At 43.9% G+C, this 14,259-nt stretch overlaps 1 protein-coding gene across 19 annotated transcripts in view; it reads left to right on the top strand.

Moving 5' to 3' along the window:
- LOC125292857 (ankyrin repeat and SAM domain-containing protein 1A-like) overlaps window positions 1–12,997 on the top strand; it is a 106,372-nt gene extending 93,375 nt beyond the window's left edge. For 11 of the 19 annotated variants that reach the window (XM_048240356.1, XM_048240363.1, XM_048240353.1 and 8 more), the window contains 5 exons: window positions 1,193–1,279; window positions 1,832–1,969; window positions 5,347–5,529; window positions 7,044–7,142; window positions 8,369–8,485. In XM_048240356.1, coding sequence (XP_048096313.1) covers window positions 1,193–1,279; window positions 1,832–1,969; window positions 5,347–5,529; window positions 7,044–7,142; window positions 8,369–8,485 — 624 coding nt within the window. Of the gene's footprint in view, window positions 1–1,192; window positions 1,280–1,831; window positions 1,970–5,346; window positions 5,530–7,043; window positions 7,143–8,368; window positions 8,486–9,868; window positions 10,170–11,634 lie in introns of those variants that run through there. The other 8 variants (XM_048240362.1, XM_048240366.1, XM_048240359.1 and 5 more) reach the window with 4 other exon arrangements.
- Window positions 12,998–14,259: the final 1,262 nt, after the last annotated feature.

Here is a 14,259-nt window from a genome sequence, read left to right as displayed (position 1 = left end):
CATTCCCGTACTTTGAGGACTGGGGTAATAAGGCATATGAATGGCGCTGGGTAAGCACTCCAGCTGCTGAAGCACCACTGGCATCTGCTGACTTAGCATGCCTCGGGGGGCCGTAGCCCGCTGCGCTTAATGAACAGCTCTGCTCATTTCCATTTAAACGGATAACCAAAGCTCCATCCAAAACGATCGCCTCTGGTGATCAATCCGGCGACACGGCACCGCCCCACCCTGCTGAGTGAAGATGACTCATGGGCCCACCTCTGCTCCACACATACACACACACATGCGCACACACACACACAAAACGCGAAACTCACGCGCGGTGATGTCGGCCGGGCATGCGCACACACACACACACACACACAAACACACACACGTTAATCCCTGGACAGAGAGGGGTGATGGAGCAGTGGTTTGAATGGTGGGGGTGGACAGAGAGGGGTGATGGAGCAGTGGTTTGAATGGTGGGGGTGGACAGAGAGGGGTGATGGAGCAGTGGTTTGAATGGTGGGGGTGGACAGAGAGGGGTGATGGAGCAGTGGTTTGAATGGTGGGGGGTGGACAGAGAGGGGTGATGGAGCAGTGGTTTGAATGGTGGGGGTGGACAGAGAGGGGTGATGGAGCAGTGGTTTGAATGGTGGGGGTGGACAGAGAGGGGTGATGGAGCAGTGGTTTGAATGGTGGGGGTGGTGAGACTCGCTTTTTGCTTTTGTACCCCTTCTCCCTCCCTCTCCTCCCTGCATCATATCCCTCATCCGCATCTGTGTTGGTCTCAATACTGCGTAGCACTCAGCCCACACCAATAAGGTTAAGCGAGTTCCTCGCCAGGGTGCCTTTTTCCGCGGCGTTGCATTTATTGATTGTGCTACAATAGCGTGAGTCTGGGGAAGATCCATCTCAGAGGCAGGTGCAAACAACGGCGCTGTTATCACTGCCATGGGGAACCATTAGGAGATGAGGCATGGTGGAGCCACGCTGTCTGCTCACTTCCCACTTGCCAGCGCCCACGAAAATATACAGCCCGCCAACGCTGCCAAGTGTAAGGTCACCCAGAGCGTTTTAGTGGTGTTGTCAAGTCCGGCGCTGTCGGCGCCTACCAGTGGGATGGAAGGACGGAGCTGAGCTGGACAAGACTGGGCTCTGATTGGGTGTGTCCATGTGTGTGTGTGTGTGTGTGTTTGATTTCTTGCAGAGGTCGACGGAGCAGCTGAGGAAGGTCCCCACCATCGTCCTCTCCATCACCTACAAAGGGGTGAAGTTCATCGACGCAGCCAACAAGGTGGGTGCTGCTGCTGCTGCTGCTGCTGCTTGCTCTGAGTTTTGAGCCTTAAAAAAATCTCTCTGACATTTAGTCTTCTGGGGTATAGAGTGATTCACCATCATGAATCATCAAGAGGGGTGTGTGTGTGTGTGTGTGTGTGTGTGTGTGTGTGTGTGTGTGTGTGTGAGAAAGTGTATTTGTACATGTTTTGTGTGTGTGTGTGTGTGAGTGTATTTGTACATGTTTCGTCATTTTGAATCCTCACATTCGCACATACACAGTGTTTACACACTCTCCCACTCACACAATATCGTGCTACCTCTATTTTCTCTCTGGATCTTTCTTTTTGTCTTTCTGTTTCCCGTTGTTAAACCCAGAGGGTAGGGTCATCTATCAATACTGACCATGCAATATGTACAGTATAAAAGGCTAACACTTGCTGACAGTGAAAAGGCATCTCTTCTGCCCCTGCAGTAATTCATAACTGCCACGGCTCTTTGTTTGTGCGCTCCCCCTTGACTAAGAGACAAAGGACTTGACAGCTTGGCCCTTTTGTCTGTTCCGTTGCAGAACATCATTGCAGAACATGAGATAAGGAACATCTCGTGTGCAGCTCAGGATCCGGAGGACCTGTGCACCTTTGCTTACATCACCAAGGACCTGCAGACCAGCCACCACTACTGCCACGTCTTCAGCACAGTAGACGTAGTAAGGACCGCCGCCACTATTCCAGATATTCACCAAAGCAATACACAAACACTATTCCAGATATTCACCAAAGCAATACACAAGCACTATTCTAGATATTCACCAAAGCAATACACAAATACTATTCCAGATATTCACCAAAGCAATACACAAACACTATTCTAGATATTCACCAAAGCAATACACAAACACTATTCTAGATATTCACCAAAGCAATACATAAACACTATTCTAGATATTCACCAAAGCAATACACAAATACTAGTCTAGATATTCACCAAAGCAATACACAAACACTATTCCAGATATTTACCAAAGCAATACACAAACACTATTCCAGATATTCACCAAAGCAATACACAAATACTATTAGAAGGGGGTCACTTGCGCTTCAGCCTGGTTGGTGCTCACGGAACAGGATGCAGAAGTCAAAAAGGGAGATCCAAGGTCTAACAGGAGCCAAGGAGCGGGACCGGAGCACTCAATGCTTAACGTGTTTTTATTTTTGCAAACTGACATTTCGACGCCCATGCGTCTTCTTCAGAGTCAAACAGTCAATGGCAATGATGTACAGTTTTTAAAGAGTCAGATACTAACATCTTTCCAGGCATTGGTTACTGGCCTAGGTGGGTGTGGTACATCAATTAACCAGTCCTGTGTAAGCACTCAGATGTAGACAGAAAAGGGAAAAAACAAACCACCAAAAGGAAACAAAAAAGGAAAATATATATGTATATATGCTCATTATATATATATATATATATGTGTGTGTGTGTGTGTGTGTGTGTGTGTGTGTAAAATATATATGTATATATATATATATATATATATATAATATATATATATATATATATATATATATATATATATATATATATATATATATATATATATATATATATGTGTATGTGTGTGTGTGTATATATATATATATATATATATATATATATATATATATATATATATATATATATATATATATATATATATATATATATATATGTATGTGTATATATATATAATGTATGTATATATACATATATGTGTGGATTATAAAAAACAAGAGAGGTCAAGTTCCTCATTAAGACCATTAGGTTCTACTGTGTTCAGAGAGAAAATCTAGAAAGCCTATCTTTGTAGTAGGGACCTCACTATGTCCCCTCCTTGTTGGGAGGGTAGGATTTTCTCAATCCCCCAAAATTTAAGGGACGCATTGATTCGCTTGCACATGTCTCGCAATAGCATAGTCCATATTCCGGTTACGAATGGCTGCTTTGTGTTCTGCAATGCGTAGTTTCAGGGGGCGTACACAAATACTATTCTAGATATTCACCAAAGCAATACACAAATACTATTCTAGATATTCACCAAAGCAATGCATAAACCCTATTCCAGTTATTCACCAAAGCAATACACAAACACTATTCCAGATATTCACCAAACACTATTCCAGATATTGACCAATGCAATACACAAACACTATTCTAGATATTCACCAAACCCTATTCCAGATATTGACCAATGCAATACATAAACTGCCTCTTAGAGCAGTGTCCAACATTCTCCTTTAGTATTTAGTCAGGGTTACAGTGTGCCATTACTACCCCTGTAGCACACAGGATTCAGTTCCACCTCTTCAGAGTAGTCCATTAGACTCTAATGGGTGTGCTGATTGTTTAAGCTAAATGGTACTTGTAGAAAGAGATTCAGGGGGGAACAGTTTGGTACCCTGACTATAGAATCCTTGTTGTAGAAACATAAAGCATTAATACTTCAAGGCAAACCATGCTGTGATTTCTCTTTACTTAATTTCCCTTTTGCCCTTAACCTTCATCTCGGATCACTGGACATCTTTTGATCAGCCCTGAGCTCACCATTAGCCTCTTGACCTCTTTCTCAAGCCAGGAAAACAACAAAAGACCCAGGCCTATCCACAGTGCAGTTAGGCTAACATCACTCCCACCTCAACCCTCACACGATACCAGCAGGCTGACCACACCAGCAGTGTGTATGACTCCCTTTTAAAGCATATCGACCGATGTGGGATCGGATTCCTGCACACACCAGATTTACCCGTAAACCCTCTGCTATACACACACACACACACACACACACACACACACACACACACACACACACACAGACCTCCAATTGAGGTCCAGTTACAAAACAATAGCGTCTGTGGAGGACCACTCGCATAACTAATAGGCAGCCCAGGGCCGTTTGGCAGTTAAAGGAGTCGAAGAAGCTCAGGCTCAGACAGCGGTCACCGTGCCACATTTTTTCTCCTCCCATATGCTAAACAACTTTCACTCTTTACTTCCACTACAATTTCACTTTGTATCAAAATATATTCAGAAGAGATGACTCCATGAGCCTGTATTGTCTGGTCTACACAGGGAGCACAGCTCTGAATCAGTTTTGTTTTTTTGTGGCCCTGTTCGCAGTCAGGCACAACCAATATTGTGGCAGGTTGTCTTTATGAAGATGCCTTTTGGTTACTGCGACTGTGGAAATAAATACAGGACAGTCCTAGTCAGCAGAGTGGAGATGAGTGTCAGGAAGACTCCATTTGACGAAGGAAAGTGTGCAGTATTTGAGATCCAGAAGTTTGTGTGTCTCGCATCTTTAATCCGGGCACACATGTACTGATACAAACCTGACAGCGTCTTTTGCCCGGAACGTCAGCACTGGTTCTGCCACCTCTGTTTGTGATTCCGGTCCGTTTGTTCCCAGACGGAACGTCTGAATAAAGATCCGACGGTCGAACACAGCAGGGTAGCCAGAACAGGTGCACGGAGACGACGGAACCGGGGAGGAACAGCTTGCCGTCACACGTTCTCTCCTGTTTGACATTGATGCAGGAAGCAAGACGTCTCTTTTTTTCTTCTTTCTTTTTTTTAATAAGAAGAAAAAGGGATGGGGAAAAGATGACTTGCAGTTCTTTTGTTTCATTTTATTTCCTCTTGAGTTACCCCGCTCTCCAGGGATCCGGTAGCTACACACGGAGAACAGTTCCGTGTATTTTCACCCTGGTTTCACTACATTACACACACAACCTTGATTCAGTTTAATTTTATAATACAGTCTTAGTTTATATGCTTCTAAACGATCTGCAGACTAAACCCCTACTGCAATGCATTGCCCTCTGTGAGATTAAATTACCTGTTATACTTATCATATGGAAATCAGATTAAGCTTGCACATCCTGGGGCTCTTAATGGGTTGTGAGTTTTTAATAATAGATTTAGGTCTTCTGCAAAAGAGATTAGATCAATGTGAATCAGATGTAACCAGATCTATGAGATGTCAAGAGCGTTGTCTCTTCCAGCTTCTCATATCTCACCACTGTTCTTGGCCCCACCTTTTTTTGACAGAACCTGACCTATGAGATCATCCTGACCCTGGGACAGGCGTTTGAGGTGGCCTATCAGCTCGCACTGCAGGCGCAGAGGACCAAAAAGCAGCAGGGCATGCCTGGGGGCGCGGGGTCGGAGGTCATAGAGACGAAGACCAGCCGACCGGTGCCCAAACCACGGGTTAGCATGAGGAAGTCGGGGGTGAGTGTCCGAATGGATGAACAGTTGCACACACATCCGAATGTGAATACATCACACACTCCTAGGCTCCTAGACACACCCTTCCGTTCAATCCAAATACTAAATAAGTAATTCTGTCTTTAGACCCTCCTGTACACACACATTTCGTCATTGGAGGGTTTCTATAGTGTGTTTGTACAGGAGTAGCGAGTGGAAAAAGAGGCTAAATTGTCTCAAGCAGATAACGCGTCACAGACGGCAACCGTGCATATGAAAAGATTTAATGATTTCATTATCAGGCTTTTGTGGGGGCAGGAGACATGTGTTCCAGCCATTACCTTGTTAAGAGGTTGTTAAAGTCGCTTTCTCAGTTACAGTCTAATTAGAAAAGAACTCTACCTGTTCCACACACACACACACACACACACACACACACACACATACTGCATACGCACAAAACCTACCCATGTCTCTCTTTCTCTCTCTCTCTCTCTCTCTCTAGCCTGCAGCCAGTCATTGTGCTATAGATTTGCTAACCTCTGATCTGAATAATGACTTAAATAAGGAATTTGGAGATTAGCCTTTCAGGGCCAGCCGTTCAGGAAGCTCAATACATTTCCGCTGTGAACACGCTTAACTCCAGGGCTGCTTTCAACTGCACCACTCCAGTCTGCGATATTGTGTCCTATTCAGCATAAACGTGGAACAGCTCTGCTACTCTTTCGCCAGAGTAACTAATTAATGGTTCATAATGGTTCATAATAAACCCCAGCCTGGTTCACTTACTCTGGGGGGAAAAAAAACTATTTTAATATGGAAACCTACTGCATAATTATTAGCTTTAATATGTTGATGAATTTTTAAGAACCGAAAAGGTTACAAACATTTCCTGTAAACATAGTCCGCTACCTGGATGTTTTCAGCAAGCTCAACAGAAATGTAGTTTACAGTATATTCGCCCCTGTGGAGTTGATGTTGTTTTCATTTGCAGTAGATGGGTCATAGGTAAAGCTGTTAATGCCTGCTGTGTCATGCTATTTTGGTTTGGTGCTGCCATTTTCTCTTTTCTACATTCCATGTGCTGTTTATATCTCTGTTTCTGATCACTCTTTCCCTTTGTATGTTCTGTTTTCTGTCTCCCACTCCTTCTCTTTGTTATTCTGGACTCTCTTACTATTTTTCTCTGTTCTTTCTAAACCCCTCCCCACTTCAACTTTGTCTGCTGTGTCTTTCACTCTGTCTTTCATGTCTTTCTTTCTTTATTTCTTTCTGTCTTTCCTTCCTTCCTACCTCTCACACACTATCCTGCTTTTTTTCTCTGTCTCTGATTCTCTTTCACTCTCTTTCTGCTATGGCCACTCTCCCTCTTTCTTTCTCTCTCTACATCTCACACATTCTCACTTTCTCTATTTCTCTCTCTATCTATCTCTCTTTCTCCTTCTCTCTTCCTCCCTTCCTCTCCCTCTTCCTCCTCTCTCTCTTTCCCTCTCTCTCTCTCTCTCTCTCTCTCTGTGGTCTCTGTCTCTGTCTCTCAGGACTCTCCTCTGCTCGACAGCCGCTGCTGTTACTGTCACACGTGCACCACCCACCGACCTTCCTTCCTCCCGCTGCACTCTAGCAGTCCTGCTGCCCAGGTGTCCGTCCAGCTCTCTGTCTGTCTATCCATCCCTCCCTTCTTTTTCTCTTTTCTTGTCTGTCTCTCTCTCCCCTTCATCGCTGACTACCCACCTCTGGTTATCTTTCTTCCACTTTGCCACCACTGCCTCACTTTTCACTATCCACTGTTCATGCGTTTTCCCCCATGCACCCCCGACGCTGTTGTGTTTACTATCTCTGTCTGCTCTCTGCGCTCTGCTAATCTGGCTGGCTGACACACTGACCAGAGGATTCCAATGTACAGTTCCCATTCCACTGAGATATGTTCTAGAGTGTTCTGAGGTTCCAGTGGGATTCCTGTGGGATAGGAGGGACCTCTGGTGGCGTGTCTCGTTGTTGTTGGCCAAGTCTTGCTTATCTTGGCTACTCTCTCATATTCCATAGTAGTGGGTACAATGAAATGAACAAGCTTGCTTTTTTTCCTAAAGAATGTAGTTGATCAACTGTCAATTGATAATCAAAATCATTATTGAATGAATAATTGGTACCATTCTATTTAATAGTAGTGTTGTGTTGACCTGAAATTGTGTACACCATGGCACAGTTTCTCACATTTGTATTCATTGAGCAATACATGTTTGCTGACTCATCATTTCAGATGTGCAAAGGTACAGTGTATCATTTTACATTTTCACAGTGCTTGCCAAAAACTAAACTAAAGAGTCTAAACTTTCTAAATGAAAAGATTGAATGCACCGGGTCTAAATTTTTCATCATAGCAGCGATGGTCTAACACCCACTGTCAGATGGGAGCTTTAGTTGAAATATTCATTGTTTGGCCACAATCACAGGTGTGTGGATCAGTTGTTCAACTGCCTTTAATTAACGATACAAAGTGTACTTTGAGGATCTTTTTGTAAGTTCAAACCATTCAGACAATTATTTAATTAACACTTCCAGTTTTGCATCTACAGAAGGGACTAACCCAATCTTTGGCTGTGTACGGCTGTTTGCGGCGATACTTGCTCGCTGAAATGGTTTGATGTAGGCAAAGTGCAAACGGGTCATGCAGTCTAAGCTAGACAAACAAACCCCCCCCCCCCCTCCAATACTACAGTTTCTTCTTTCTTTCTTTCTTTCTTCTTTCTTTCTGTTTTGTACATATACAAGTTAGCATTTGTTCCACAGGTTTGTTTTTATTTCCCTGATGGCCATCCTCCCTACCCTGTTCTGATGTTGTGTTGTCCCTGTCCCCCTCCCCCAGGTGGACCCTATGGAGCTGGAGGCGGACTCGCAGTCTCAGAACAGCGCCACATGGCTGGTGGATCCCAAGGACTCCAAGCGCACCATCAGCACCAAGTACGAGACCACCATATTCTGAGTGGGGCACTTCCTTCTCTCCCCACCTCTCCTCTTCTCCTGCCTCCACCCTTGATACCCTTCTCCACCCCTTATCCACCCCAACCCTCCAGCTCTGTGCCTTCTCACTGTGACTCTGCGCCCCCATCCCCTCCCCTTTTGCCCAAATGGACCTATTTTCGTTCGTCCTCTTCCTCCTCTCCATCTCTCGCCCCCTGCGCCGACTGGCTCCTAACTCCTAAGACTGCTGGACCCCTGCAGTATGACATCACATTCGCTCGCCCGCCCATCCACGCGCCTGTCCCCTATCTCTCTCTCTCTCTCTCTCTCTCTCTCTCTCTCTCTCTCTCTCTCTCTCTCTCTCTCTCTCTCTCTCTCTCTCTCTCTCTCTCTCTCTTGTCTGTCTCCTGCCCTCCTTGCTCCTGTTTCCTGCGCTTGGTTCAGCTCGGTTCTACTCGGTTCTGCCAATGCCTCTGCCTGGTCCTGTTTTTCCAGCTCTCCTGGCTGCTTCTCTTTAGAACCCACTGCAGCCACAATCGTACAACTAACCGGACTCCACCTGTGTCCATCCCCCCCATCTCCCTCCTCTGCCAGCCTTCTAACACTGACTGCCATAGAAAACATCCCCCTCCCTGAAGCTACACCCAGGGGACTTTGACTCTTACTTGCTCTTTATTTGCATTTTGTGTATGGATTTGTACATCATATCATTGATATATACCGAAATGGCAGTAGGTATTTGTATCCAGGTAGCATACATTCGCTCGCATCCAGTCTCTTCCCCAGCCCCCCACCCCCATCCTCCCCTGCTGAGCTTGGTCTCCCCATCCTCCCCTGCTGAGCTTGGTCTCCATCGGCTCCCATCAGCAGCATCTGAGCCGAGCCACTTCGCCTGTCTCCCAGGCACGATCTGACCCATCCAATCCCATGGGGAGACCCACTCCCATCCAATCCCATGGGGAGACCCACTCCCATCCAATCCCATGGGGAGACCCACTCCCATCCAATCCCATGGGGAGACCCACTCCCTGTGCCTGGCAGATGCTTTTCTGTTTTGAAAACATCCAAGAAAGTTGATATTGATCGAATGCCAAAGTACCTAAAGCTGTGCTAACTAAGAACTGTTGTGGAGGCTAGACAAGCACTCCTGCACTGAATCAAACGGCGAACCTCCCCAATGCCTTTATCCAATCTCTTCCAATTAACCAGTCATACCTGTCCTGCAACATCTAACAGTCAGCTACAACCATCCTGCCCCTTTACCAAGTCATAACAGTCTTCTTGCTCCTCTGTACTACCTAAAGAGAAATCGCCTCTCCCCTTTTTCTGTGTTTTAGGAGATAAATACTTTTTAGTGATGCAATCTTGTTTTTCCCTCTTCTGGTGCTTTCCCTGTCTATGCCAGGCATCGGCCACTGTGAGGCGCACTACTCTTCAACCACCGATTTTCCTCCTTTTGTCTGAACTGTTGAGGTCTGAAAAGTCAAGATGAGCCCAAAAACAAATTACAAAAAAGAAACAAACTACAAAAAAAAGACCAAAAGGAGACAAAGGGAAAGGAATTACTTGGAATAATGAAATGAAATCAAAGAGAAACAGCCAAGGAAAATAGACACAACAAAAATGCTGAAAAAAATGTTTCCATTTTTTGGAGAACTGAATATTTTTTTTGAGCATGACTCTTGGTGACCTCTGTGGACTCTAATGATGGGAGGGGGTCTCCCTAACGTTCCCTTTGTCTCGCACTGCGCACAGCAAATGAACACTTCCTGGATCTCAGTTGAGAGAACCCAGCCTATCGCCTCTTTGTGTGACTGTTTGTGTTTAAAGGGAGTCTCCTGACGCACTCGGGGGGGACTCCCAGTAGCCTCCCCACATACTGTAGAGTGGATGAAGACTGAAGGTGGGGTGGGGTGGGGTGGGGGAGTTGGAAGATGAATTCACTGCTCATCTCTTCTGTGACTCTGTGCAACTCTGTTTCTCTTGCCAAACGGAGAGAGATTTGTTTAAGCACTGTGATGAGTCAAGGAGTATCAGATCAGGCCTGAGAAGAAATGCTGTATTCACAGACAGCACCTGCCTCTGGGCCTGTTCTGAGCGGAGTAGGCCTGTTAGAGGTCTGGTGGTTCTGGATCAGACCAGAACCTGGAACGGAACCTTCTCAGAGACGGCTCTTGTCTGCAAGGTGTGTCAGTTAGTTTCAGGGCACCTAGGGTGTAGAATTCAAATTTGAGGCATTTTCAATCACTTCTCTTGTTGTTGTTTCAGTGTTAAAATACTCTGTGATACAGGCTGTGAAAACAAATTTAGATTGCATTTTTTTTAAACAAAAATGCTGAAAGAATTATTGATTGAGGTCTTTGGTGCATAGCAAGACTGAATTGGTCAACTACCAGTTAACTAACAGTTAAGTAGCTAACAGTTTGTCGCTGTATTTAATTGCACCTGACATAACTGTTCTGTGATTCCATCCACTGTCTACCCACTAACTAGTGAAAACATCTGAAATTGGGCTTTGCTGGCAAGCTAATATTTGAACAGTCATCTGTGTAGACAGCACATCTGGAGGATGCATTTATGTAGATGTACCCTTTGTCGATGTGGAGTTGTCACCAGAATCACCGGGCAAATGTGGATGACCATGTATCATGACCCAGTAATTAGGGGTGTCTCAAATTTGGTCTCTGAGAACTAGCATTTACACATATAATCAGAGCCTTATACTTCTTATGTTTTCTAAATGAGCAAGCAAATCAGATCTTCAGAGCAAAGCCTTAATGAACTTCAGTACACATGTAGCAATCATGCATGCCTGGGTGCTTCGAAAGTTTTACTTGTCTACACAGCCAAATCAAAATTGTGTAGTTTATTGAAGACAAAATGGTAGTCGGTCTCAGTCATCAAAACTCTTCTATTCAATTTCAAATAACATTGGCTGTACCTGTTAGTGATAACAACTAAGGCAGTCTTTTCCTGCACTCACTTTCAGTTTCACCTTTTCACCACTTCTTCGTTTCTCCCTCCTGGTGACATGTCTGCCACTCTTGTCACTTTTTGTCACATACATTTCTTTTTGATTTGGTTCTAAATGTTTTGTAAGCTTGAATTTGTATTATTTGAAACCCAAATTTTGTGTTTGATTTGTATGTATGTGTCTGTGTCCTTCCCTAGCTGAAGCTGTGTTGGTGTGGGAGAGGTGAACAGTCTGCATGTCGGTGGGGTTGGTTTCGGTGTCAGTAGGGTAACCAATATACCCCAGGGCTCCACCAACACCTAGAGTTAACCCTCACCAGCTGTCCGCAGCAGTAAACGGCATTAAAATTCAAACACTGACATGAGAGGACTTACTCCATCCATTCCCCCTTTCAACCTCCACCCTCCACCATCTTGACCCAGCCACTGAGAACAAAACACAACACATCACAACACAAACTATGGAAGGAGCTGCCGTGTTAGTGAACCAGAATTCTCAGGGTCGGGCTCACCTGCAAGCATGAATTGGAACACTAACTCCGCTGACCCTAAACCCCCCGGCAGGCAGCGGCATGACTCGGCTCTCATTGCAAGCTTGGTGTGTGACGTCATCCCATCACACGGGCATATTCATCTCACCTTCAGAGTTTACTGGAGAATGGACACAACACTCATTTCCCCCTGACTGTGTGTGTGTGAGAACAGGGAGATATGAAGGCCTCCAGGCAGGCCGTAAAGGGGCAGTATAAAAGAGTTCCTCAGGTCATATTAGATGTTCTGGGCATTCCCTCTAAGCCAATGTGAATTGATGAAAAACAGTCTTGTTCCAATGGTTAAACGAAATGCAGCTCTTTTTAGATATAGAGTGCATCTATAGCAACGACCCATCACAGGTTGTAAAACAGAGTAACTGCTTATGACCTGTTCACCCTGGTTGACACCCAGGTGAAATGGTTATGGTGAAGACACGCTGTGCATTATTTCGTTCATACCACCTGAAATTTGTCTATTTGTAGTTATTGAGAGAAAGGTACGATGTTAATGTCTGTGACTTTACATAGGACTATTTGCCACCCCGTCTAAATTTGTGCAATACTGGACTGGGAGTCGCATTTCTAAGTAGCACTACCATACTGCATCTGCACCCTATTGAGTGCAATTGTTCAAGGGTCATTCAAAACTATGGTACATACACACCCACTTTATGCCCAATTCTTACAGTGAAATATATTGATGATTTCTTCTAGACATGTGTAATTGAGTTATAAACTGTGATCCTAAATCGAATAAGGCTTCTCTTTGCCATTTGAGACCAGTTGACATCACTGATCATCACTTCCTGGATGGATGCATTTTGGCTTTTTTAAATATATAATCAGGAGGTAGTAGAGCTTTTAAAGAGTGAATGGTCAACCAAGCTTTTCTATCTTTGTCATGTTTTAGTGGTTTACTCACTCGGAAGTTAGGTGTCCGTCTAATGAAATGAGAAGTTTTAAAAAAGGAAAGAAAACAAAATAAAATCAAATGAAAGCAAAGGAAAGAGCCACAAGAACAGTTTTGGGGGATCTTCACTGAAGCCAAACAAGTCCATGCAAATGTATTTCTTGAAATGCAGTTTGAACAGTTTTGAATGAGACTATAGATATTGATTGCCTCTTTTTGTGGTACATTTGGATGTCTGAGGTACAGCGCATAGAGTTCGTGCTCTGAAGCACGGTGTGCACACGCACCCCACACGGTCCTGGTCTAGGGGTTTGCACCTTTGCTTATCACCATAGCAACTACAATGGGACTGATGAGATTCTATTGATGACTATGATGATGTATGATGATGCAAACATATGCTAATGGGATTGTAAAATAGCCTCAAGCGATCTGTATTTTGATACTTGAATGATTCTGATTTTATAGATATATATATATATATATATGTATATGTATGTATGTATGTACTGTATGTACAGCCTGTAATGTTTTTGTTTTTTTTGCCATTTGTCTCGAGTCGAGGGAGGACAAAGTCTTTTTAAAGCGCAACATATCATGATAGCTAATTATTAACATCTGACTGAGAGTACCTTATACACTCTGGTGGACCTCACTACAGGAACTGAGAAAAGAAAAGAGAAAAAAAATGTAAATAATCTTGGGCTTCCAGTCTTTTTTATGATTATTATTTTTCATAATTGTACGACTAATAAATGAAGAAATGCCATCTATAGTGCCTTGTGTCTGCCTCATCTCCTTTAAAAGCAAACATTCATGTCTACATTAAATAACTAACACCGGGCGAGTTAGAACTATTGGTCTGGTGTAATATCCTGATTATTTGTAGCACAAGCATGACGGTAAAATTTTTGGTGTGTTTGTTTGTGGACTTCCTATTAACCCATGGTATAGCAAGGGCCTTTAATCTGTGTTTCGGCTGGTTTTACATGGATTACGGGTACACTTAAGATAAGCATAACAATCAGAATCTCTTTGAATGTAGCACTCTGGCATAAAAGAGATTACTGCTTTTGTGATGTGCACACATGTACGTGAACACAGTTTGCCCACACTATTGTAATGACACCTCTATTTACAAAGTAAACTCTTAAAGCAAATGTGTTGTCCCTATCTGGACACAGAGATGTGTTTAAAAAGAACAATGCATCTTGTGTAACAAATAAAAAAGGAAACAACACAAATTGCTGTCACAACGCAAGTTGTGTTGTTTTCAACACATTTGTTTTAAGAGTGTAATATTGCAGGAAAAGCATTGAAGCTTATTGGGGTTTTGTAGGAACTATCCAACCTGTTTAATAAGTTCAGAAGTCCTAGTAT

Source organism: Alosa alosa, chromosome 4, assembly GCF_017589495.1.
Source record: "Alosa alosa isolate M-15738 ecotype Scorff River chromosome 4, AALO_Geno_1.1, whole genome shotgun sequence".
NCBI classification, from domain to species: domain Eukaryota; kingdom Metazoa; phylum Chordata; class Actinopteri; order Clupeiformes; family Clupeidae; genus Alosa; species Alosa alosa.
Note: the sequence above shows the minus strand (reverse complement) of the source record. Positions and strands in the feature narration are given on the sequence as shown.